This window comes from Oenanthe melanoleuca, chromosome 19 (assembly GCF_029582105.1).
Source record: "Oenanthe melanoleuca isolate GR-GAL-2019-014 chromosome 19, OMel1.0, whole genome shotgun sequence".
Taxonomy (NCBI): domain Eukaryota; kingdom Metazoa; phylum Chordata; class Aves; order Passeriformes; family Muscicapidae; genus Oenanthe; species Oenanthe melanoleuca.
This window is the reverse complement of record NC_079352.1, coordinates 630,278-655,239: the sequence shown is the minus strand read 5'-3', so window position 1 is coordinate 655,239 and position 24,962 is coordinate 630,278. Positions and strand designations below refer to the sequence as shown.

Below are 24,962 nucleotides of genomic sequence, written 5' to 3'. Positions count from 1 at the left end.
ACAAGTTTGGGTTTGGTCTAAGGCAGAAAGAATTTTCCAGATCTTCATTATTTTGATTTGTGCTCCCTTGCTGCCCCCTCCCAAGCAGTGTCCAATTGAATGAACTGTTCCTTCTGGACAGAGCTGTAAGAAGTGTAGAAAGCCCTGAAATTCCTCTGGGATTCCAAATATGTGGTTATCTTTCAAGGGTTCTGCATCCACTTTGTGCAGCTGCAGCAGCTTCTGTAGCACTTGTATTTTAGCTGGACAGCAGACCTGCAGCACCCTGTGGGTCATTAAAATAATTTCTGAGTGGGCATGCTGGAACAGGCTGTGAGCTGGGGGGAGTGGAAATAGCTGGGCTAGTAAACCAAGTGCTCTGCTCTTGCAGTGGGTTTTTTGTTTTTTTTTAATTTTTGGTCCTGTTATTTCACTGCTCAGAAAATAGCCATGGAGCCACTGTTGGTGTTGGACACTGACATCAGCACAGTGCTGAGAGTTGTCTGGGATGAGTTACCTTTTAGAAATGTCTCGGATATCATGGGATCATTCCTGTTGTTGTTTAGATTTCATACAGCATGTTGATCTGCATTCCAGCTGAAAGCTTTCAAAATGGAATTCACTGACAGAAGGAGCTTTAATAGGTTAGTTATTACAAAATCTAGAGTGGTGTCCTGCTTTGTGCACACTGCCTGTGACAGGATGGGAGGAGCCTTTGCAGACAGGGTTGAGCAGGTCCTGCTGTGAAAAGGGGGACCCTTCAGTGGTTCTGGCTCTGTGCTACTGGGAACAGCTTCCCATCTCTAGATACTGTTAGCTCACTGTAAAATGGAAATTGCCATGCTGGGCTCCCTTTTAAGGCTTCCAAAAAATGGTGCATAGAGGAGGAAAACTGCCCAAGTGTCTCAGTGTGGTCATGTGGCACACAACCCTCTCTTCTTGTGCCTTTTAGGCTCTGAAACCAGTTGGAGAGGTTGCCAGGTACCTGTGGAGTCTCAGCAGAGCTTCCTCAGAGCCCTGCCCTGGGCACCTCTGAGAGCTGAACAGAACAGCAGGTGTGGCACAGGAGGAGTGCAGTGGAGGGCTCTGTGCCTGCTGCCTGACAGGGACAAATCAGGAGAAAGGCCTGAGTTCATGGGGCTTTTGCTTTTTTAAATGGTTCTGATTCCCTTTGCATTTCAGTGCTACTGGAGGGAGTATTTTCAAGACTGTGCTAATCTGTGACATAACAGTGCTGAAAAGCAGCCTAATTGCAGGAGTTCTTTAGCTCAGCGGTGAGAGGAACAATGCTCTGTTTCTCTGTCTCCCCTCCCCTCCCCTTGCTCCCCCCAGGCCTCTCCCAAATAAAGCTGCCATGCAGGGAAGCACAGAAGCTCCCAGGCTCTCCTGTCAGAAATAGAGCAGCAGCTCCAGTTTAGAATATCTGCTGACTCCTCTGCTCCTGAGTGAAGACTATTTTTTGCTCAGTGACTTGCTCTAGACATTGTGAAGCTCGAAAGCTCTGGTGATTATAATTGCTGGGCTCCTTTATTTCTTTGAAAACCTATATTTGAAAGGAGAAGAATGACTGCCTGTACAACCCTTTAGCTGTGGAAGAGGTCCCAGCAGCAGCAATGCAGTGTTTGTGGCGCTGGGCAGCAGCTAAGGCTGAGGAGAGCAGCGAGCCGGTGACGCTGCGCCGCGTGCGGGGGCTGGGCTGTGCCGACCTGGGCCCGCAGGTAGGTGGGCACTGCCAGCCCAGCTGGGGCCCTCTGGGATACACACCCCTGAGGGGTAAGGAGGCTGCAGCCCCCACCCCAGCCTGGGCTGTTTCTGGGGCTGTGCTGCTCTTCCTCTCATCGCTTGCCAGATTTTTATCACAGAAGGTGGTAGCAGGCTCTGCTTGGAGTTGGGCTAATGTGCTGCTGTAACTTGCTTTTTAAGTATTTTTCTAGGCAATGCTGGAGTCCTTGTTTTTGCATTCTAGAAAATTATTTGTTCTAGAGATTGATTAATTCTAAAGACCGATTGTATGTGTAGTTTAATGCCAAAAATTATGGATAAATGGTTAAATATGGTGGACTGAAAGTGAGCAAAGAGGTACTTGAACTGAGACCTAGAAAATACAGGGCAAAGAGCCTTACAGACAGAAGATGTGTTTATGCTGTCTAGTCATCTTGGGTAGGTAGAAGTTGCTCTGAAAATGGTCTTAGAAAAATACTTTGATATGGATTGTCCTGCTTGCCTTGGGAGTTGGAGTCAGGAATTGAGAGGGGAGTGGGAGGATGATAAAGGGGGATGAGAACAGAGTGCTGTCTCCACTCCTGAGCTGATGCAGGAAGTCTCTTGCAGAGATATTTGCTGGGTTCTGAGCTTGGAGCATGTCTGCCAAATAGAAGAGACTAAAATAAATTATGTTGGCTTATTTTCTTCAGCACAGAAAGTGATTTTCTCTGCCTTTATCATTGTGCTTTCCAGAAACATAACCATTGTGTTTGTTCCCACATGTAACTTGTCACTGTCTTAAAAACTAACTTAAGAACAGAGACATCTTCTTATCATCTTGTGAAGCATGTCTGGGCCAGCCCTGCTGGCTGTGGAGCAGGGGTGCCAGTCAGTCAAGCTTGGGAGGCTGTTTTTGGAGTGGGTGACTGTCATGCACAGGGAGGGGCACATCCTGGCCTGGGGTCTGCTGGCCACGAGCAGGGCTGTGCCACCAGGGAGACTGGGAGCAGCTGAACAGGGCTGTGGTTGGGGCTGCTTTGTGGCTGTTCCTTTTGGGAAGGGATTTGAGTCCCAGTTGTATCCCTGTACCCTTTTGTGGGATGAAGCCCATCCCCAGTCAGCATTGATGGCAGAGAGCTGCAGACTGGGCAAGGCAGGGCAGAGCTGGGCACAGAGCAGGAAGGGCTCATGCCCTGAGCAGGAATTGTGTGCCAGGAGCCTTGTACTGCCCTGTGCCCATGGCCCTGTCAGGGTGAGCCAGCCTGGGGCTGCTGCTGGGAGCCTGGGGCACAGGGTTCTGTTTGCACAGGCTGGCCCAGCTTGTGGCAGATCTGTCACTGGAGGAGCTGTGAGGGGTTTTAGGGAGTGCATCCTTTGGATGGGGGATAGAAGAGGCAGATCTGCCTGTGCCTATCAGGTTTCCACAGCTGTATCCTCTCATCTTTTTCTGTCAGCATATCTGCATGAGCAGCCATGAGGACTGTGGCTGTTTGGGGATTTCCATGGGTCTGGCAGCAGGAGCTCTGGCTGGCCCCCCAGATAGCAGAGATCCTGGATGTGCTAATTGTGTGTATGCAAATTAACTCTGTCCTGCAGGCTTCCTTGAGCTAAAATTCCTTCACTGTTGCAGCTGAAGGCCCCTCCCCAGTGTGAACAGCTCTTGGAAAAGTCTCTACCACTGCCAGGGCTCCCCTTCCCTGCCCGGGCTCCAGGTGCCCCTTGCAGCTTTGGCACTGTGAACCCTTCATGGCTTGAGGTCAGCCTGAGGGATCTGCAACTGCCACACCTGTCTGCCACAGAGGAGTAGTGACAGAGCTCTGCTGTCCCCAGAGAGCCAGCTGGACAGAATGCCCTGAGCCTGTCAGCTCCTCTCCAGCCTCTGCTGCAGTGAGGAGGGTGATGTTAGCTGGAACCGTGGCCTGTTTATGCTCACAGCTTAATGCAAGCTGGAAATTTCAAGTGAGAGGCGTTCCAGAATGCCCATAAAATCTCCAGGAATTTAATAATACAGCAATTTTTCAGTACCTTGATCGCTGGGCACCAGAAAAACAGTGCAAAATAACAACTGGCAGGCACAAGATGTTCTTAAGAGCATCTTTACATGCTTTGCTTAGAGCTATCAGTGGGAATTTAAGCACCTTATGTAATGGGCTTTCTCTTCTAGCATCTGCTGCTTCACAGGAGGATGATTGGAGAGGGAATGTATTGATTTAAGAGGAGGCATTTGGGGCCTTGACAACTGTCCAGCTTTACAGGAAGAGCTGTGGCTACTGGGTCGAGGAGCAGGTCAGGCTGCTTCTGCAGAGTGCCTGCAGCAGCATTAGCTACATAGGCTTATCTGCAGGGTGGAATCTTTACCAAAAATAACTCCTCCACTGTGTTAGATACCAGCATTTTTGCCATGTTTCAGGGATTTAAGTTGGACACCAGACAAGATTAAAGACTGTTGTGAACTCTTCACCCTGACTAATTGAGACTGACCCTTGGATGGCTCCTTGGATGCATTGGTACTCACTTTTCTCTCTTCAGACATGCACCATGAGGTGCAGTCTGTGTCTGATAGGCAGGAGGGCTTTGGGAAAAGTCCTCTTACCTGTTGTAGGGAGGAATAATTTCCTGCTTTGGACTTTCTAGCATCCTTCTGCTGAGCAGTGCATGGTTAGGCTTTAGATTTTGGTGGCAGTTATGAGGTGTTGAAGACTGAAAACAGATTCTGTCTTCTCCTGCTTTTTCTCTCTGTTTTTAAATCTGACCTTATTAGTAGAGTAGTCTGAATATCTTGCAGCTCTCCCTGTCAATACAAGGGGTGCCCAGGGAGGTGGTGTTGAGCTTGGTCCTAATGCAAGCCTTTCATCTCCATTTTTAAAGCTGTTCTTTTAAAAAGCCTCAGCACCCACTGAAGAAGCAGGTAAAGAGAGGTCAGCTGGACCCACATTTCTCACCCTTGGTGGTGAAGAGTGGGAGTAACCCCTGTGCAGGGCCCAGAGCTGCACTGGGGGGCCAGAGGGGCTCTTCTCCCCCAAGAGCAGCTGAGCCAGGGCAGCAGCAGAAGCTGTTTGAGAGCCACCCTGAACTAGTGACCCTCCTCAGTGTCACACTGCCTGGGGGGTGACACACAGCCACAGCAGAGCAGGCCAGTCTTACAGGGATCAGGTTGACCAGTTTTATATTAAGCCACCACATATGTGCAGCACATGAGTGGCTGTTTAAAGAAAGCCTCTTACTTCCCCTCCCTCCCCCTCTCTGAGGGCTTATTTCTTTTGTCGCGTGTCATGGGGGCTGGCAGCAGGTTCAGAAAGTCTGAGCTCTCCCAGCTCAAGGTCACTGGGATTGTTCAAATATAATCTCCTTTTCTGTACTTTCTACTTTCCTACAACTTGCTGTTCTGTCTTTCTGAAATCAGACTACTGAGCAGAAGAGGAGCTTGTGCTTTGTGTGTGTGTGCAGCCCCTGGGGCAGGGTCTGGGGGTGCAGGCTGGGCCTTGTGGGGACCATCACAGACCAGTCAGCTCTGGGCAGAGAGGGACTGTGTCCTCTGTATTGAGCTAAAGAGCTCTGTGGCTTGGCATCTTTAAAAAAATGTTCTCTCTGCAACCAGGAAGGCTTTGAATCCTTGATCCAGCTCAAAGGTTGGTTCCTGCCACAGAGCAGGCATTGCAGAAAGCAGATCCCCAGCCGTGCTGCCACCAGTCCCACCCCAGCTGGGCCTGCATTCCAGCTGCCACTGGCTGTGCTGGGAAAGCTCTGCTCTCCCAAGGAAGCCCTGGTGTCTCCCACTTTACCAGCTGCCTTACTGACAGCTCTGATTAGTTCCTGATTACATGAGTGCATGAAAGCTTGGGAACTGAGGGCATCCTGGGCAGTGGGACTGGAGAGCTCCTGCTGGGACCTAGAGTGATGCTCCTGCCTACAGCCTGGGCTATGTAGTCTGTGTTGTTTTCTTAGGGGGGAATGGGGAGAGTGAGGAAATGTTTCAAGATAATTCAGAAATGGCATCACTGTAATCCCACTTACCCTAACACTCTGTAGCAGTATGAAATAGGATAAATGTTTTTGTGAGTCTTTGGCTTTTCCTTGTGCTTAACAGGGCACCATTGGCTTCCTGGCTCCAGGAGCACCTGGGCTGGGGTAAAAAGCTCCCTGTCCCCCTAAACTTTGATCCTTGTTTGTCCCTGTCCCCTTTAGAGTGCTGGAGTCCCTTGAGGCAGAACATGCATGGCAGAACAAAGCTGCTTCTGTGAGCAGGGAGAGGAATTCAGGGGGTGCTGGAGACAGGACTGACTGTGAGAGAGATTTGGTGCAATTCTGGTGTTACCAGCTCAGCTCAGCTGGGGTCTGTGTGAGCAAACTGTGCTGCTTCATGCTGGGGTGTTGGAATTGTGAAACACGTTACTGCTCCAGCTCTGAGCATCTGGACCCCTGGGAGTTTTGTTTTTTGGAGTGTGATAGCAGGGCAGGAGTCCCAGGAGACAGATTTTGCACTGTCTCTATTTCTTCTGAATTTTATCCAAGTCATTCAGGAGCAAGCTTTTGGGGGCAGTCTTATTCCTGCATCATGGTGGTGCAGATGTGCAGAAAAATGAATAATACCCAGCTTCAGTTGTGATATCTGTGCTTTTGTTATTCTGCAAAGATTAGTTACAGAAAAAAAACACCAAAATCGACCCAAAACTTCATTGAACTCTGGCTCTGCTCTGGTCCTGCTTCATGCTTACTGCTCATTTAAATTCCTGGCCTCCCCTTGAGTCAGCTGTGCTTTGTGTTTCATCCAGTTCAGGGCATGTGACAGAAGATGCAGGATGTGTTTCTTAGACTTCTGTCCTTTCTTGATTTATTCTTTTTCTTTGCTCCATGCCACAGTTTCTAAAATTGGAAGCTCATTGTGTCCCACCTACAGAGCTCCAAAGGTTGGGGCTGCTGAGCACTGTCACAGCTGAAGGTCCTGTGTCAGCTCTCAGAGCAGGAGTCTGGCTTAAGGCAGATGCAGTTCTTAAAGGACACTCAGCACATTCACGTGTGCTTTTGAGTCAGAGGTGGGGTTTAGGGATTAGAGGATTTCAAGCTTTTTGTTTCACCAAGAAGTGAGACACACTTTTGAGTTTCCCCTACAAATAAAGGTCAAAGCCTTTTATATAGCTTGATTCTAGGAGTTGAAACTTTAGGATAAAGGCCAAATATTGTGAAATTTGTGATCTCATTGTGAGAATAGGCAACAGGGAGGTTTGTTTAGGTAGAACTTTTCAGGGAAATTCCTGGGTATCTGGCCTAAGTATCCTGGGTTTGTTTATTAACCACAATTGCTGCAGACTTACACTGGAAACATTTGAATGGGGGAGGAGAGAGAGACACAGCTCAGTTCTGTGTCAGGAAATACCAGATCATTTTGTGCTTTCCAGGCTCTTGTATCTTTTGTGTGTGCCTGATCTGAACCTTATCACTGTGGGGCTTTGGTGTATTAAGATGCAGAAGGAGTTCTGCACAGATATCTCTCCAGGCAGGATATGGGTAAGGCTGGTTCTCTGATGAAGGAAAAGCTGCTTGAGGAGGAGGCTGCTATCTTTGTCAAAACATTGCTTTTTTTGTTCAAATAAAGAAATAATTTCCCTCACTGTTTCTGCTGTTCACTTAATACAGAAAAGCCAAACATTCTTATCTGACACGTTTTCAGGTTTTAGACCTGTTTTACTTCTATTTTTAGTGAAAAAATTGAATTTCATTAGTAGCTTTGCAAAAAGTTTTCACAAGGGGGGAGAAGAGTATTTCGATCCCTTGTAATCCTAAGGGGAATAGCAGAGGATGACCAGTCCTGGAGGCAGGGGAGAGAGCAGGAGAGAGAGAGGGGCACTGCCCAAAGGAGAGAGCCCAGGCGGCAAGACAGTGCCACTGCTGAAAGCACAACTCAGGTTTGTACAGACTCTTATTTGTACAGAGAGTGACAAAAAGGGCTTGTCTTGTTCTCCTGCAGAGAATACCAGAGGAGCTGACCCTGGATGCCTTACTAGAAATGAATGAGTCAAAGGTGAAAGAAACCATGAAGAGATGTGGAGCCAGAGATGAGGAGTGCTCCAGGCTCAACGGGGCCCTGAGCTGCCTGCGGAAGGTGACGGAGTCAGGTACAGACTGCCTGGTTCTGCTGGGGATTGCTGTCCTGGCAGCCCAGACTGCCTGGTTCTGCTGGGGATTGCTGTCCTGGCAGCCCAGACTGCCTGGTTCTGCTGGGGGATTGCTGTCCTGGCAGCCCAGACTGCCTGGTTCTGCTGGGGATTGCTGTCCTGGCAGCCCAGACTGCCTGGTTCTGCTGGGGGATTGCTGTCCTGGCAGCCCAGACTGCCTGGTTCTGCTGGGGATTGCTGTCCTGGCAGCCCAGACTGCCTGGTTCTGCTGGGGGATTGCTGTCCTGGCAGCCCAGACTGCCTGGTTCTGCTGGGGGATTGCTGTCCTGGCAGCCCAGCCCCATCTGCTGCCTTCAAGACACTGTCTGGGGATGTTCTGAAATCACAGTCAGTGTATGGCTGTGGGGTGTGCACAAAGGGGCACTGATCAATCCTAGCTAGAGCTGTTAGTTGGATTTGGTTTCGACATCAAGGCAGATAAATAAATAGAAATAAATGTATGTAGAATCCTCTCCTACACAGTAGACTATATCCTCATTAACCTTTTCTGTTCAGAGTTGTGTCTAATGCTCCAGTTCATTCTCCATGGGTCAGTGCACATCCTTGACTTACTTAAATACAACCAGATTCCTTGTAGGTGATGCCTTCTCCAAATATTGCCAGCTCAGAGAGAAACCTTTCCAAAGTGCTTGCACAGGCACTGTAAAATCTGTTTGTACAAGAGCCTCTCCCAGCAGACTGGTACTCACATGCACCACATCTTTGTAGCAGTTATCAATCTGTCACTGAAAGGTGATGTTTCCTGTTGCTATTATGACAGTTCATCCATTTGCAAGTCGTAAAGATTAGTTAGTGGAAAAAGTCAGCAAACAGCTCAGTCTCATATTTCCTTTTTTCTAATCTTTCTTGTCCCAGGCTGTCAAATATTTCCCATCCACGCTATAAACCAGTCATGGCACTCACCTCTTAGAACAAAATGGCATTTTTAAAATCCCAGGTCTGTGTCTCTCTGAAGCTCAGTTTCCCAGGCTGGGGCCGTGCTGAGGCTCAGGGAGATCACTGGAAGGGGCACGCAGAGCCTGCCCAGGAAGACCTGGGAGCTCCGACAGCTCCGTGCCCTCCTGCCGGGGCCGGCACTAACGCTGCTCCCTGTGACAGGAGGGGAGCTGAGGGACGATGTGCCCGTGGCCCTGCCCGAGCGCCGGGACAGCTCCAGCTCGCAGCCGGACCCCGCCTGGTCGCCGTGCGCCCCGGCCAAGGGCAGCCAGACCCAGCAGCAGCAGCAGCCGCGCTCCGTGCCCCCCGCCCCGCCCTGCGAGCCGCCGGCCCCGAGCCACGGCCCGTGTGTCCCGGCCGAGGCGCTGCTGGAGCCGCCGGTGGCGGGCCGGCCCCGCACCCCGCACAGCATCACCGTCACCCCGCCGGCCACGCCGCAGCCCCGCCGCCGCCACCGCCTGAAGCCGCCGCGCACGCCGCCGCCCCCCTGCCGCAAGGTGTTCCAGCTGCTGCCCAGCTTCCCCACCCTCACCCGCAGCAAGTCCCACGAGTCCCAGCTGGGCAACAGGATCGACGAAGTCCCTCCAATTAAGTAAGTTCCCTCCCAGGCTGCAGCTGGGGCTCTCCCCGGCAAGGACTGCCCTGTGCAGGCAGGAGGGGATTGGCAATGCAGCAGCCTCGGGAGCCTGTGCAGAGCCAGAGGTGTCTGTCAACCTGACAGCACCTGCTGCAGGCAGCAGTCCCTGCCCTAGCAGAGTGTGTACCTGTCACAGCAGTGTCAGTGCCTAAAAAAATACCTTTTCTTCTTTCTAGGTTCGGTAAGAGATTCTCACGGGGGTGTCTGCAGTGCCTTGCTGAGAGAGAAGAGCCTGTGCTTGTCAGCTCCCTGTTGAACATCCCTGGGCACCTCTGGAGTTCTCCACGGGCCCTCCTATCCCAGAGCTTCTGTTAACTGAGCAGGAGCTTGGCCTGCCACAGAACTGCAGGGTTTTACTTGGTTGCACCTGGTATTTTCTAAGATGACTCAAGCAAGGCAAAGGCAAAAACCTGATGTTTCAGGGGTTAAAGCCAGGGGGGTGCTTATCTGTGACCTCAGGCAGCTGGCACTGATGCCTCTTGGTACAGGAATTTCACATCTAACCATTTAGTGACTTTGGATATGCATTGCCCAGTGTCTCTGCAATGAAGTTAAGACAGTTGGTGTGCTGGAATGTGGGGTGTTCCCTCTGTGCTGAGGAGTCTGTTCATGTGGGTGATGGCAGGAGCTGGGCTGGGTTTCTCCAGGGCCATTGGGAGCTCTGGCCACCCTGAGGTGTGTCCCAAACACAACCTGTAACCTTGGAAGCTAATGGAGAGAGATTGGAGCAGTTTGGAAAGAGTCCAAAAGTTTCCAAGTATTAAAAAAAAGTATGAAAGTCCAAATAAGGATATTATAGCACTGCTAATGCCCTTTAAAACAAAAATCTCAGGAATTACTTTCAGGAATAAAAAGATTGTAAAATGAAAATGCCAGCAGAAATCTGAGCATTTGCCTGGGGAGAATGAGACAATTGGTGCAATAACTGAAAAAGCCATTGGAATAAATTCAAACAGAAATTAAGCATTTTGGTGCTCTTCATATTCTGTTGGGTGGGTTGAAGTCTCTGCTGTGGGCTCTGGTGAGTCCCAGACAATCCCAGACTGGCTGATATTTGTTTGAACCCTTCAGTGAGGATTTAACCATCTGACCTGATGTTCACAGCATCTTTACTGCTGTGCTGGGATTGTTGGATGGCCACACTAGACTAGCAGCATTCCTTGGAAAAGCAGCTAGCCATTGCAGCCTTTTCCAAGAGCTGAGCATCACAGATGCCTTTCAAAGCTCCCTGGACTAATGATAAAAAAGACTGTGGTGCCATCTATGGTCAAGTGAGGAGACTGGCTCTGAGCCAGCCCTGCTGCTGTGCTGGCACTTGCATGTTGGGGTTTGCTCAGATGTGCAATATTTCTGTAGATTTAATTCAGGAAATATGTCAGAATTCTGAGTATTTGATAGTTTTGAGGAAGTTACGTGCTCCAACCACATGCTGGATTGGCATTTGGAAGTCTAGATCTCCCTTTCTGCACCTAGCAGCTAGTTAAGTGAGCCCACATGTATGTTTTTATTCTTCTGGTTTATGCTGGCCCTCTCTAGAAAATTGAGATAATTATCAGTGAAATAGAATATTCTGAAATCTACTGACACTGCAGGAAAACTGGGTGATGGTATTTGTGGTAAACTAATTGGGAGTAAATCAATTGGGAGTAAAGTCTGACTTTCCACTTTAAGAATGGCTTAGACCTGATCAGATGGACTTCTGTAATCCCTAAATGTAAAAACATCATGATTTATCCAATCACATGGAAACAAATACAAGAGCAGCTTCACAGGGGGCAAACCCAATGTGAGCTGTGCTGCTGTGACACCTCATGGCTGGAGGTGCTGACCTGGGGCAGTGAGTGCTTGCTCTGTGTGCAGGGTGGTGAGCCCAGGTGAGCAGTGCTGCCCTAAACCCTCCTCTTGTTCCCACCAGAGCTCTCCCAGGGATCCCCCCAGACGGTACGAAGAGACTTTGGCCTGGCTGTGACCCACAGGTGAGAGCACAGGGCTGGGGCTGGCTGTGACCCACAGGTGAGAGCACAGGGCTGGGGCTGGCTGTGACCCACAGGTGAGAGCACAGGGCTGGGGCTGGCTGTGACCCACAGGTGAGAGCAGAGGGGCTGGGGCTGGCTGTGACCCACAGGTGAGAGCAGAGGGGCTGGGGCTGGCTGTGACCCACAGGTGAGAGCAGAGGGGCTGGGGCTGGCTGTGACCCACAGGTGAGAGCAGAGGGGCTGGCTGTGACCCACAGGTGAGAGCAGAGGGCTGGGGCTGGCTGTGACCCACAGGTGAGAGCAGAGGGTCTGGCTGTGACCCACAGGTGAGAGCACAGGGCTGGGGCTGGCTGTGACCCACAGGTGAGAGCACAGGGCTGGGGCTGGCTGTGACCCACAGGTGAGAGCACAGGGCTGGGGCTGGCTGTGACCCACAGGTGAGAGCAGAGGGTCTGGCTGTGACCCACAGGTGAGAGCACAGGGCTGGGGCTGGCTGTGACCCACAGGTGAGAGCACAGGGCTGGGGCTGGCTGTGACCCACAGGTGAGAGCACAGGGCTGGGGCTGGCTGTGACCCACAGGTGAGAGCACAGGGCTGGGCCTGGCTGTGACCCACAGGTGAGAGCAGAGGGGCTGGGGCTGGCTGTGACCCACAGGTGAGAGCACAGGGCTGGGGCTGGCTGTGACCCACAGGTGAGAGCAGAGGGGCTGGGGCTGGCTGTGACCCACAGGTGAGAGCAGAGGGGCTGGGGCTGGCTGTGACCCACAGGTGAGAGCAGAGGGGCTGGCTGTGACCCACAGGTGAGAGCAGAGGGCTGGGGCTGGCTGTGACCCACAGGTGAGAGCAGAGGGTCTGGCTGTGACCCACAGGTGAGAGCACAGGGCTGGGGCTGGCTGTGACCCACAGGTGAGAGCAGAGGGTCTGGCTGTGACCCACAGGTGAGAGCACAGGGCTGGGGCTGGCTGTGACCCACAGGTGAGAGCACAGGGCTGGGGCTGGCTGTGACCCACAGGTGAGAGCAGAGGGGCTGGGGCTGGCTGTGACCCACAGGTGAGAGCAGAGGGGCTGGGGCTGGCTGTAACCCACAGGTGAGAGCACAGGGCTGGGGCTGGCTGTGACCCACAGGTGACAGCCCAGGGACAGAGCCCAGCAGCCCAGGCAGGGCTGTGGTGTCACAGGATTCTGAGATGGGTTTGGAGTTGGGTCGAGTGTCTCAGCTGTCAAGTTCAGCTACCTACAAATGTTGATTTTCCCTTGGGCACCAGCTCACATCTGTTTGCCCCTCCTGTCTCTGTTAGGTTCTCTACAAAGTCCTGGTTATCTCAGATTTGCCAAGTGTGCCAGAAGAGCATGATGTTCGGGGTGAAGTGTAAGTACTGCAGGTGAGCACACAGGGATGGCCTCCTCCAGAACAGCCTGGAACTGCACTCAGCACAGCCTGCAGTAACTCCTGTCCCTTGATGTGATGCACTTTTAGCAGTGGCATTGTTTTTTCAGTCCTTCTGACCTGGCAGAGGGATTCTCTGGAACAACTCACACTTGAAGTTGCAGCCTGACACATGGATGAACCAAACTTAGTTTCCCTGCCACAGGCTTCCTATCTCATCCTGGGCAAATCTTGTAGTGAGAGCTGGATCCCTAAATAACAGCCAGGAGATTAATTTTTTCTTCTCTCTCAGCCTTGTTAGTCCAGAGCACTGAGATTTTACTACTTCACTGTTGCTGGCTGAGAGTCAGTGAAGGTAACTCTATTAAAAATGAATCAGATGCTGAGATATGTGTGTGGCTTTCATTAGCCTAATGACACACATAACAGGATTCTCCATACAAATGCCTGCTGCTCTGGGGCTGAGCATTCCAGAACTCTGTCTGAGATTAGCATAAGAATTACAAATTAAGGGTAGGCTTCCTCTTTTTGGGAAAGAACAAGTTGCTATTTAAATGTAATGGTTATCTTTCAGATTAAAATGTCACAACAAATGTACTAAAGAGGCACCTGCTTGTAGAATATCCTTCCTTCCCAGTAAGTAATTTTCTACAAATTCTTGGCATTTCAATGTAATTGATGGTATGGAAAGAATAAACAGTCTCATTAAAGCTGTTTATCTCCCTTCTCCAACCTGTTTTTCAGTAACAAAAATAAGAAGAACAGAGTCTGTCCCATCTGATATCAATAATCCAGTAGACAGACCCACAGAACCCCAGTTTGGAACTCTCCCCAAAGCACTAACTAAAAAGGTACGAGGTGGCTGAAGCCTGTCCTGGGTCCCTGGGGAGCTGCAGTAGGGAGAGCTTGGATCTCACAAAACAGCACCTTGAGCTTTCACTCTGCAAGACTTGGATATGTGACATTTCCTGTAGAGCAGGGTTGTGCAGAGCTCCAGGGGCTTCCTCAGAAAAGCAATGCCACGATCAAGCCTGGGAACAAGTTCCCTCTGCTGTCCAGCAGACACTGGGGGCAACTCCTTGTTTCTCTTCATTGTTTTCTCACAAGTGACTTTCCCTGCTTTGCAGGAGCATCCACCAGCAATAAACCACCTGGACTCCAGCAGTAATCCTTCTTCTACAACCTCCTCCACTCCATCTTCTCCAGCACCTTTCCAGTCTTCCAACCCTCCCAGTGCGACGCCGCCCCCAAACCCATCCCCCATGGGCCAGAGGGACGGCAGGTTCAACTTCCCAGGTAAAGTCCTCTCTGCAAGGAGAGGCTGGCAGGAATTCACAGGGACTTGCAGGTTTCTAAATACGTGGTTGTGCCTTAAACAAGGTGTAAAAGTGTATCTTATTATCTGATAAAATGAAAATGTCTTTCTTACAAGTTTTTAAAGGGTTATCAGTAAGATATCTTTGCAGGAAACAGATTACTGAGGAATGTTTGTCCTTTTCCTTTTTGGAAAAGGACTGAAGAAAAAGCTGGGTTTTCTCTCCTTTTCCCTTTGTGTTGTACAATGCATGCTGCCTGCAATGTTTGCTCACCAGGGGCTTTCAGTCAGGAGGGAGGTGCTTGCAGAAGCAGGCTGTAAAAATGAGAACTGGAATAAATTATTTTACCAAGCCCTTCCAAAACATAACCCACAATCAACACCCATTTTTAAACCACTGTCAAGCATGACTGGTGGAGAGGAGTCCCTTCATGCCCTGTGGATTTAGAGTCCAGTGTGCAGCTTTAAGCTGAGAGGGGCAAGAATCTCTGACAAGGGAAAGATCTAAACAGTAAGAATAAATGTAATTCCTTTGACCTGCACTGAAGTCACATGGTGATCAGTAGCTGCTACATCTGGCCTTCAACACTGCTGAATTTTGCATCAGCTTCTGACCTGTGAACTCAGGTTGCTGTTTGAACCTGCTAAAAAGGACCAGAGGCAGCTCAGTGCAAGGATTCCAGTGCTGCTACTTTGCATTGGGACAAACTGCTCAGATTTACTGAGAAAATAAAAAAGTTGGATGGTTTATGAGCTTCAGCTTCTGTGGGGGCACCTCTGCAAAGCTGAGACATGAGAGCACATCACATCACCCTGATGTGGGGCTGCCTTGCACATTCCTGGGCTCTCCCTTTGCTCCTCCACTGGGGATCCAAGTGTGGTGTTTGCCCACCAGGCTGTTTGAGAGGTAGCACAGCTGGTGTTTGATACCTGTCATGTCAGGGCCCTCCCAAAATGCATGTGCTGCAGTTCCCCCCAGCAGGCTGATAATCCACTAATCTGTTCCCAGCAGTGGCCTGGGACTAATTCATTGAATGCACATGAGGCACTCACTGATGATCCTCTAACTTGTTTGTGTTGTTTTGTTTTTTTTCTCTCCTGGTATTTTTTTTTGCTGTTACTTTTTCACAAAACCTCAATTAATTAAAAAGCTGCCTACTACCTTCAGCATAGACAACAGTTTGTCTTCCCAGGTGAGTTGATTGTTTTAATTTTACTAACCAGCTTCTACTGCCAAAACATAACTTGTTTGTAAACCTCTGCATGCTGCCCAAGAACAATCATTCTGCTTTAAAAAACCTGTCTAAAACAATCCAGACTTTCTCCTAGCTCAGTGTGTACTCAGGCCTCTCTCCCCTAATCTCAGTAGTGACATGATTTAGGTATTGAGATGGAACTTGAATATTTAGCTGTAGAACGTTTGTTTCCTGCTATGGGATTCTATCCACATCCATGTTCTTCCTTCCTAAAGACTCACTTTTATGGCTCTGTGCCTGCCCAAAAGGACCTTACAGGCAGGTAGGGAAAATGGAAGAGATCTGGGCTTAGCCAACATGCAGGCATAGGAGAGATGACTATAGTTTTAAATCAGTAAAACTATAAAATCAATTGTCTGTGGTTGAGTTTATAATGCCTAAATAAGAAGCACATAGTTGCTATTGCAATGTTAAAAAGTGCAGTCTGTAGGAGATTGAAGTGTAAAAGATCTATCATAACTGTTTCTACTTTCCCAGAAATTCCCAGTCCTGCACAAACAGCACAGCTTCCAGAAACTGCTGCAGACACTAAGTAAGTAGAATTTTAAATCCTTTCATTTGCATAGCATTTACCTGGTAATCCTCAGGTCAGTACAGAAGTTATGGCCAATAGCAGATGTAACACCTGAGAATTCCCAGGGTAACTTCAGTCAGTGAGGGTGATGCTGGTATTCCCACTTTTCTAAAGCTGAACATGACACTTAACTCTAAGTGGCACACTAAGGAGTCCAAGCCTTTAATTCTAGTCCTGGTTGTGTGAAATGTCAGATGAAACAGAAGTTGGAGTTTTGTAACTCGAAGGGCACAGCACACTGAGCTGCAAGCAAACAGCCCCTTCAGGATCCCAAGTGCAGGGCATGGAAATGCTTCCAGCCTGCACTGCCAGCTGCTGCACTGCAGGTGCTTCAGGGGCAGGAATGGGAGTGTCTATTTCTGGAACACAGTGTAGTAACAGAGCCATGCCACTGCCAAATCAGTTCCTGCCACTTAATTACTAAGAATCGCTTCCAAGTCTTCATCCCTCATTTGCCAGAGTGAGCTTAGTCCTTCTCTTTTTCATGGAGCAGGAATTGTTTTTCTCTGGCCTTGTGTAACTGCCCTGCTGGCAGTGATGTCTGAGGCTGTTTTCACTTTTCTCTTGCAGCGCTGCCCAGCAGCCTGGCACGGGCGGAGGCGCACGGGAAGCACAGGTGGGTTTGCTGTTTGCCCTGCAGGTCTCTGCAGCAGCCTGGGCTGCTCTGCCCCCCTTAGGGACTCTGAGCACACCTTTCCCTTCCCTTGTCTGGGCAGGTGGAGGAACCAGAGGCGAGTAAGTCAGAGGCTGAGGATGATGAGGACGAGGTGGAAGATCTGCCCAGCCGGCGGCCGCACCTGCCGGGGATGATCTACCGCAAACCCAGCCAGACCAGCGTGTACCTGCAGGAGTGGGACATCCCCTTCGAGCAGATCCAGCTGGGGGACCCCATCGGCCAGGGCCGCTGGGGCAAGGTCTACAAGGGCAAGTGGCACGGGGAGGTGGCCATCAGGCTGCTGGAGATCGATGGCAACAACCAGGATCATCTCAAGCTCTTCAAGAAGGAGGTGATGAACTACAGGCAGACCCGGCACGAGAACGTGGTGCTGTTCATGGGGGCCTGCATGAACCCCCCTCACTTAGCAATCATTACCAGGTAAGGGGAGAGAGAGAGATCCTTCTGTTAGTTCTACTAGCCACGTATTGCAGAGCTAGCTAATGCTGTTCTCACATACAAACATTTCCTGTAGCTTCTGCAAAGGAAGGACGCTGCACTCCTTTGTGAGGGACCCCAAGATCTCCCTGGACATCAACAAGACCAGGCAGATAGCACAGGAGATCATTAAGGTAACAGCTGGTTATGCCAAGGGAGCCATTGGGTTGGGCCTCAGCCAGAGCTCAGAGCTGCACACTGGGCTGGGAGCTGCTCCCTCAGCCTCTCCCACACCTTCCTGCACCAGTCCCACAGGGGCCCTGCCCCCAGTTACAACTAATCCTTGACTGGACTTAAGAGAGTAAATGTATTAGAAAGCAGTGTGTGCTTGGAAATAATAAAAACTCCAAAACGGTTTCCATCTCTGCTGTGTTTCCCAGGGCATGGGGTATCTCCACGCAAAGGGGATTGTACATAAGGATCTGAAATCCAAAAATGTCTTCTATGACAATGGGAAAGTTGTGATCACCGACTTTGGATTATTTGGAATTTCGGGTGTGGTTCAGGAAGGAAGGTAAGTGGAGGTTTCAGTGCTTGGTTCCACCTCTAGAATAACAAATGGTCAAATAGGAAACATTTCCTGCAGTGCACGAGAAGTGTCCCTTGGTTTAGTACACACTCAGTTTGCATTGTGTATCTTTGCTTTGTTTTCCTTTTGAGCAGAGTTCTCCCTACAGTTACAGAAGCACAGCTAGAGTTTGGATTAAGACTCAGAGCACAGAACAAACAAGACCTTAAGGCCAGGAAGGAGCTGTGAGAATGAGGCTGACACGTGCCTATTTGTTAACATGGCAAGAAAATTAGAAACAAACCATTAGCAAAAACATTGGAGTAAATAAAGCCAAAGCATCAGATGCAGTATAAATATGGCCTCCACACCAATGCTTTAGTCCTGCTTCTTTCTTTTGGACACAGGAGGGAGAATGAACTGAAGCTGCCTCATGACTGGTTGTGCTACCTGGCCCCTGAGATTGTCCGTGAGATGGCCCCAGGGAAAGATGAAGACAAGCTGCCTTTCTCCAAAGCTGCAGATATCTATGCCTTTGGGTAAGAAAGGAACTGCCAGGAGTACCGTGAGAGCTTGCTAAGTGAGACTGGCTACTGGCCTGAGCCTTAAGTTGGTGCTGCCCTTCCCTGGGACTCGGGATCCAGCTGGGGCAGTGTGTGTGCTGTGTCTCAGGAGCAGCCGGCTGACCCTGTGTTGCCCTGCAGGACCGTGTGGTACGAGCTGCAGGCGCGGGAGTGGCCGTTCCGCAGCCAGCCTGCAGAGGCGCTCATCTGGCAGATCGGCAGCGGCCAGGGAGTCAGGCAGGTCCTGGCCACCGCCAGCCTGGGCAAGGAGGTCAATGTAAGTACCTCAGCTGCAGCAGGGCCTCACACAGCTGTTTGTAGGGACAGAGGGGGCTGCTTCAAGGGATTTGTTACAACTCGAAAGGGCTGGAAAGGGAACAGATGAGAATGGGAGACCAGGCTAAGCCTGTGCCTGTAACTGCTGCAGAGGTGAACATCCCCAGCACGGGACACTGCTGGGTTCTGACAGCGTCCCTGTGAGCAGTATCTGCCTGGGCTCACACACATCCCAGTGCTCAGACTGTGTGTGATCTGCACAGCTGAGCCATGAACTGAGATCATGAGGCACCACTGTCCTCTGCAGGAAATCCTCTCGGCCTGCTGGGCCTTCGACCTCAGCGAGAGGCCCAGCTTCACTGTCCTCATGGAAATGCTTGAAAAGCTGCCAAAACTCAACCGCCGCCTCTCCCACCCAGGGCACTTCTGGAAGTCTGCTGAGTGAGTACTGCTGCTGCCCACAGCACTGCTGCCCACAGCACTGCTGCCATGCCATTTGCTAACTGACCATTTCTGAGCTTTGTTTGCTTTCCTGGGGCTGTCAGACCTGGCAGGCTGGGAGCACTTCTCCTCTGCTTCTCTGGTTCCTGGGAAATGATGTGGCTAAGCCACAAGCCTCAGACAGTTCATCTCCTGCCTCACCATATTCAGCTCCCTGCAGCTGCCTAATCCCTGTTTGGTGTCAGAGAATATCCACAGCAGCACTGGGAGGGGCCCACACTGACTCCACAGTGGTCAGGTCCTCAGGTACTGCCTGAGGAAGGGAAGAGGCCACTGTTTCCCTCTGAAGTGGTTCAGACTGGATGGATTTGAGGCCACAGACACATCTGTGCCCAGTGCCCATTCACCATGTCCTTGGCTCAGTGTTTCTTTTCATCTCCTGCACTGCTCATATTTACTTGTCTTTGCTCTGCTGTTTAACCCACCCCTTCCCTTCCTATAACCCCTCACCCTCTTCCTGCAACACCTGATCAGAGCCACCCAACTCTTGGCACAGGAACTGTCGTGGCAGTTTGCTCTCTGCTGGGTGTGGGGGCTTTGGAGTTTTGGTTGAACATTTTGCCACTTCTCCTGTGCAATTTCCCTCCCATATCTACTGGATCCCTGACACACCAGTGATGTCCTACAACTCAAAACTGCAGAAAGCTTCCCCCAGACTCTGGCCTCACCCTCACACAAAGAACATGCACTGAGCAGTGCAGCTCCCCCCTCACCCAGCTCCTTTCACACACTGCACTAACCCTGCTGCAGCCTGCTCCAAGCTGTACATGGTATAGATCTCAAGGGCTTGCTTTAAATAACTGAAAACTAACTCTCATGGTGTCTTTTTCCCTTCCCTCCTATATTTCTTGTAGGTTGTAGCTACTGGTGCAATAACGGGCTCCACCTTGCATGCTTCCATGTGTCGTATCCTAACCGGCAACTTGGACAATCACCTTCATTAAAAAGCAAAACCAAACCACGAAATTAACCCATGGACATAATCAACACTTTATCCGAGTTCTCCTCTCTGCCTTTGCTTGGTGTGGGCTGTAGCTTCAATAACCACTCCTGTCTGCAAGACCCTCCTGGCTGCTCTGCCTGGAGCTCCAGCAGCTGCGACTCCTCCTGAGGGCACAGGGAGCTGCTCTGCCTGCCCAGGTGCACACACAGCCAGGGCACAGGGCCACTGAGAGCCAGGCTGGGGCAGTGTCCAGAGCAGGCCCACATGGCTCAGCTGAGATCAGTACAAAGCCTTGTAAAAGAAGAGGGGAGCAGGAGCACCCTTCAGCTCCTCCCCTTTCAGATCCAGTGCTAGGAATGCTGCAGTTTGCTTCTGTTTACATCCCTGGTCAGCAGAATGACTCAGTGTAGGGCCTTGGCAGAGTCACAGCTGCCACAGCAAACACGTGCCTTCTAGAAAAGGTCTGTTCTCACTGCTTGGAGGGGAGAGGACAGGGACAGAGGGCAACACACACCAAGGGGGTTTCTGCTGTCTGAGGACAAGCTCCCACATCCATTCCCTGAGCCTCCTCAGGAAAGCCCTGAGCTGGAAGTGCTTTATGTGTTTGTAGAGCCTGGGGAGGGGCAAGTGGGTTTGGGTTTGTTCTCTTGGGGTTTCTTAACCCATTCATGTACTTTGTCAAAACTCCCCTTCCTCTTACAGAGAAAATTCTCAGTTTTTCCTTCCCTTCTACTTCAAGGGAAGCAAGTGCCCACTGAAAACTAATGTCAGGCTTCTACCCATGGTAGAGATGCGGGAAAATTTCCTGCTCCTCCCTCTTGGGCAAAGCAGATAGTGCAGGTTCTTCCCACTGATGAGGTTTGCATGAATAACTTCATGTGTTTACCACTGAATTACCTGAGCATCTCTTGGGTGATCTGAAGTGACATGAGAGCAGAACCAAACTCATTTCAGCTCCTTGGATAGGGCAGTAGCTTTGTAAGATGAATCATCAGTAACTGTTTCCCCCTCCCTTCTCCTCTCCCTTCCACTCTTTGCAGCATTAACAGTAGCAAAGTTGTCCTGCGTTTTGAAAGATTTGGCTTGGGAATCCTGGAAGCGAGTAACCCAAAGCTCTAGGCCGGTGTCCTTGTGCCCGTGCTGGCTGCTGCTTCCCCAGCACCAGGAACCTCCCAGGCACCAGGAACCTCCTGGCTCCTCCCCACTGAAGACATCAGCTCAGCCCCGTGTCCTGCCTGAGCACCAGCAGTTCTTTAAACAATGTTTACATGATACTTTTGTGTGAACTATATTTTTTTAAGCGTAATAAACAGTGAATCGAGTTGAACTACAGCCATTCTCGAATAGCACTGCAAAAGAGAAGAGCTGTTCTGGTTCCTCCTGTGTCTGTGGGCAGCAGGTGCCACTCTCTGCCTGCAGGGCAGGGTCCCCTGGCAGTGCCCACGGGGACAGGGCTCGTGTCAGGTGTTGGCCTCCAGAGGCCGGGTCTCTCTGAAGGTGGAACCCAGCCTGCTGCACTGGGACTTGCCCAAACCACTCCTCCTTTCAGCAGGGCTGCTCCAGCTCTGGGTCACCCTGAGTTCAGAACAGAGCAGGTCAGTGCCTGGCCGTGGGGCTGGCTCTCAGTTAATGACCCAAGTGCTCTTCTCCACAGAACTCACACTAAAACCTGCTCCTTCTCACACAATCCTAGGGGAATAAAGAATTGCTGGCCTTAAAAAATAAATTTATGGCTTGTCACAGCTCTGCACAGGGACCAAATTCTTCTTTTGAAGTTCAGGTACAAGTTTGAGTGCAGGGAAAGACAAGAGAGGCAGGACAAGGGAAAAGCTGTCCCTAAATAATGCATTAACTAAAGCCTTGATGCACAGAGGTTCAGAGCCCCTGCACATACACCCAGAGTGCTGGCACTGCCTGCAGTTGGCCACCTTTAAGCTTGCAAGTTCTTTGTTTGACAAACACGGGACTAAAGCAGTTGATTTGAGGAAAAAGCTGTTAAGGACAGAAATCTTGTAACCAAGAAAGCAATAACTGGGCCTGGAGGTTCTGCCTGACCCCAACAGCTCAAACTTGTTTCAGAGGTTAGTTTTCAACCCAAAACCCAGCTCTCCCTCCAGTGCAGTGTGGAGGTTGTGGGGGTGACAGCCAGTGACCACACGGAGGTGACAGATGCATTGTCCCCTGGGAAGTCAATCCAGTGCAGGCCCTGTTACCAGAGGCTGCCCTCTCCCCACCTGGGCTCGGGGGGATCCTCTGCGAGCAGGGAAAGCACCAGGCCTCAGTTCGGCTGCCTTGTGTGAGGAGCTGAGTGGCAAAACCTGAGTTCTGTTGAGCAGAGAGCCTCAGTCCTACGTGCAAGTCAGCTGTAGCCTCCTATAAACGTAAAAATACTTTAAATGTGTCTCAGATGCAAGAGAGAATGGGAGTGGCACGGCCAGGCACTGCAGTGCCGTCCTGATCCCTGTGCCCCTGGGGCTCTGCTGTTCTCACTAACGGGTGTCAGCGGCCCGAGGCAGAAGCTGGTTTTGCCCAAGTGCTGTTTAAGGAAGAGCAGCACAACACAACCCCAGAGCAGGGAGAGGTGCTGGCCCTCGGCTGGAGCCCTGCGTGGCTCCTGCCTTAGGGAGGGCAGGGCAGGAGCAGCTGCTCAGTGTCCAGGACACCAGCCGTCTCGGGCTGCTCCTCGCTCAGTTTTGGGTGCACAAAGCCGGTCCCGAGAGCGGGGACACCGGAATGTTCTGTGTGGGTCAGTGGCCCTGCTGTGCACGGGTTCCTTGCGAGCACAGGCTGAGGCTCGGGCCCTGCGGGCAGCTCGGACCCTGCCGTGCCCCCGGCCGGGGTGGGACGTGCCCCGCTGGGACAGCCCTGCCCCAGGGGCTGTTCACAGCCTGCCCCGAACGGGGACACGGGCACTGCACTGCAGCCCGGCCTGGGGCTGTGTGGGACACCCAGACACTGCCCTGGAACACAAAGCTCCTGCTGTGCCCCAGAGCAGCCCGAGGAGAGCCCGGCCTTGTCCGGGGGTTGTTGTGGTTTCGGTCAGCCCGGGGCAGTCGGAGCTGTCCCTCCCCGCACACCAAGCGCAGTCCCTGGGGTGTGTTCGTGTCCCGGTGCCGCCCCCGTCCCGGTGGAGCTGTCAATGTGACAATGCCGTGCAATGCTGCTACAGGAGCCACATGTCAGTAGTGAATGTAAATGGTTGTAACATGGTGAACATGGACACGTTTTCTTTTCAAATGTGATGTAAACTTTGTACAGTACAAATTTTTTTTTATATTTTCTATGAACTGAGTGTCTTCCAGAATTGCTATTAAATTAATTACAAATTGTTAGAATTAACAACAGTTTCTGTATTAGTTTATGCAACCAGGAAAAAAAAAAAAAAAAAAAAGAAGAAAAAAAGAGTGCACTCTATGCTACTGGAATTCTGGATATGTAGGAATCTTTTCAGTGAATAAATCTTTGGTCTGGGTAAAGCAAGTGTTACCGAGTCCTGGTTTGACCTTCCCCTCCCAGTGACCCACAGCTGAACCAGAACAGAGCAGAGTCCCACAGAGACCCCCCAGCACAGCAGCTCCTGCATCCCTCTGCTCCCTGCCCTTCCCCTCCAGGTGATCTCCCCTGCACAAGTCCCTTGCAATTACAAAGTTTTTCCTCCTGGATAGCACGGAGCTGTTTAAAAAGCTGCTTTCCCCCCAAAGGCAGCACTGGCCCCAGCACCTTCTCCATCTCTTGCACAAGGTCCTGCCCCCCTCCCACCTGCAGAGTGGGGCAGGGCTCTGCCAGTCAGACCCAGCTCTCCACACTGCAAGTGCCCTGAGCAGCTGTTAATTAAAATTAACCCCAGCAAGGTTCTGCTGCTGCCATCAGCTTTGTGCCATCCTGCCAGGAATGGGCCAGGGCAGCAGAAAGAAGAGTTTTACGTCTCATCCATCTTTATCTACATCTCACACACAAACAATAAAAAGCTTCAGATAAGTTGAGCTTTGTTGTCTTTCATAAAGAATAAGAAATAACAAATTTAATTCTCAATGACACTTGAAGGGCAGAGGTGTTCATTTAACAAACCAAACCACACAAACTCCAGTCTCCAAGCACAAAGGCTCTGCCCTGGCTGTGGCTGAAGCAGGCTGATGTTTCCCTGCTCAGGTGTAGCCCAGCACATCGGGGTCCCTCTGCCCTGGGACAGCCACAGCAAGCAGGACAGGAGCAGCCAGCACACACACGGGGAGACAAAGCCAGCACCAGGGGAGCCTTTCCAGCCCCAGCCAAGGGCATTTAAACCCCCACACCAGACAGGAACATGTCACCAGCCCAGCTCAACAGCAAAACATCCCAGAGCAGCCACAGAAACGGGTTCACACAAAGGAGACACAAATAACAACTCACAAAGCCCAGCTCGGGCCACAAATGAACTGGAGCAGGATCTAGGAAAGCTGGACACACCACAGCTGAACAGAACTCAGCCTGCTCCTCCCAGACAAAGCAGCAGCTCCAGCCCTGGCTCCCAGCAGGGTTACTGGGGCAGGCAGAACCCCTCTGCACATGGCCAGTGTAACACAGGATTGCCAAAACTCCAAGGAGAAGCAAAAAAAACCTTTCACCTACCTGGCCTCGCTGTCTCCAGAGCTCAGCAGCCTTGCACATCGGCCCAGCACAGGCAGCGTCTGCCAGACCCTGCCCACAGCCCTCAGGAGCCCCTACCGAGCCTCAGGAGCCCCTCAGGAGCCCCTAACGAGCCTCAGGAGCCCCTAACGAGCCTTATGTCCCTAACGAGCTCCTAACGAGCCTCAGGTGTCCCTAATGAGCTTTAACGATCCCTCATCCCCTGCTCCTGCTCGGTGCCCCCAGGTTTCCTGCACTTCCCTGACACAGGGCCCGACCTTCTGTCACCTCCCTGACTCGTGGGCTCTGTCCATACCTTCTGTTCCTTTTCCTTCAGTTATTCATGTTATGAAAATCAGGCTCGAAGTATGTCCCAATGTCGACTGCTCCCCAAAGCTCAGGAATGCACTCAGGGGTGGAGGGCAGCCAGCAGTGTCCCTGTCCTGTTCCTGCCAGCCTGCGACTCTCCCAGCTGC

The 24,962-nt window shown here is 51.1% G+C and overlaps 1 protein-coding gene across 1 annotated transcript in view; it reads left to right on the top strand.

Moving 5' to 3' along the window:
* Window positions 1-21,213, top strand: part of KSR1 (kinase suppressor of ras 1) — a 48,375-nt gene extending 27,162 nt beyond the window's left edge. The window contains exons 3-20 of the mRNA XM_056506819.1: window positions 7,649-7,796; window positions 8,955-9,384; window positions 9,606-9,610; window positions 11,345-11,405; window positions 12,704-12,787; window positions 13,367-13,428; window positions 13,537-13,643; window positions 13,920-14,088; window positions 15,259-15,300; window positions 15,841-15,895; window positions 16,508-16,553; window positions 16,654-17,033; window positions 17,128-17,224; window positions 17,471-17,604; window positions 18,006-18,137; window positions 18,303-18,438; window positions 18,745-18,878; window positions 20,922-21,213. Coding sequence (XP_056362794.1) covers window positions 7,649-7,796; window positions 8,955-9,384; window positions 9,606-9,610; window positions 11,345-11,405; window positions 12,704-12,787; window positions 13,367-13,428; window positions 13,537-13,643; window positions 13,920-14,088; window positions 15,259-15,300; window positions 15,841-15,895; window positions 16,508-16,553; window positions 16,654-17,033; window positions 17,128-17,224; window positions 17,471-17,604; window positions 18,006-18,137; window positions 18,303-18,438; window positions 18,745-18,878; window positions 20,922-21,000 — 2,301 coding nt within the window. The 3' untranslated portion in view covers window positions 21,001-21,213. The remainder of the gene's footprint in view (window positions 1-7,648; window positions 7,797-8,954; window positions 9,385-9,605; window positions 9,611-11,344; window positions 11,406-12,703; window positions 12,788-13,366; window positions 13,429-13,536; window positions 13,644-13,919; window positions 14,089-15,258; window positions 15,301-15,840; window positions 15,896-16,507; window positions 16,554-16,653; window positions 17,034-17,127; window positions 17,225-17,470; window positions 17,605-18,005; window positions 18,138-18,302; window positions 18,439-18,744; window positions 18,879-20,921) is intronic.
* Window positions 21,214-24,962: the final 3,749 nt, after the last annotated feature.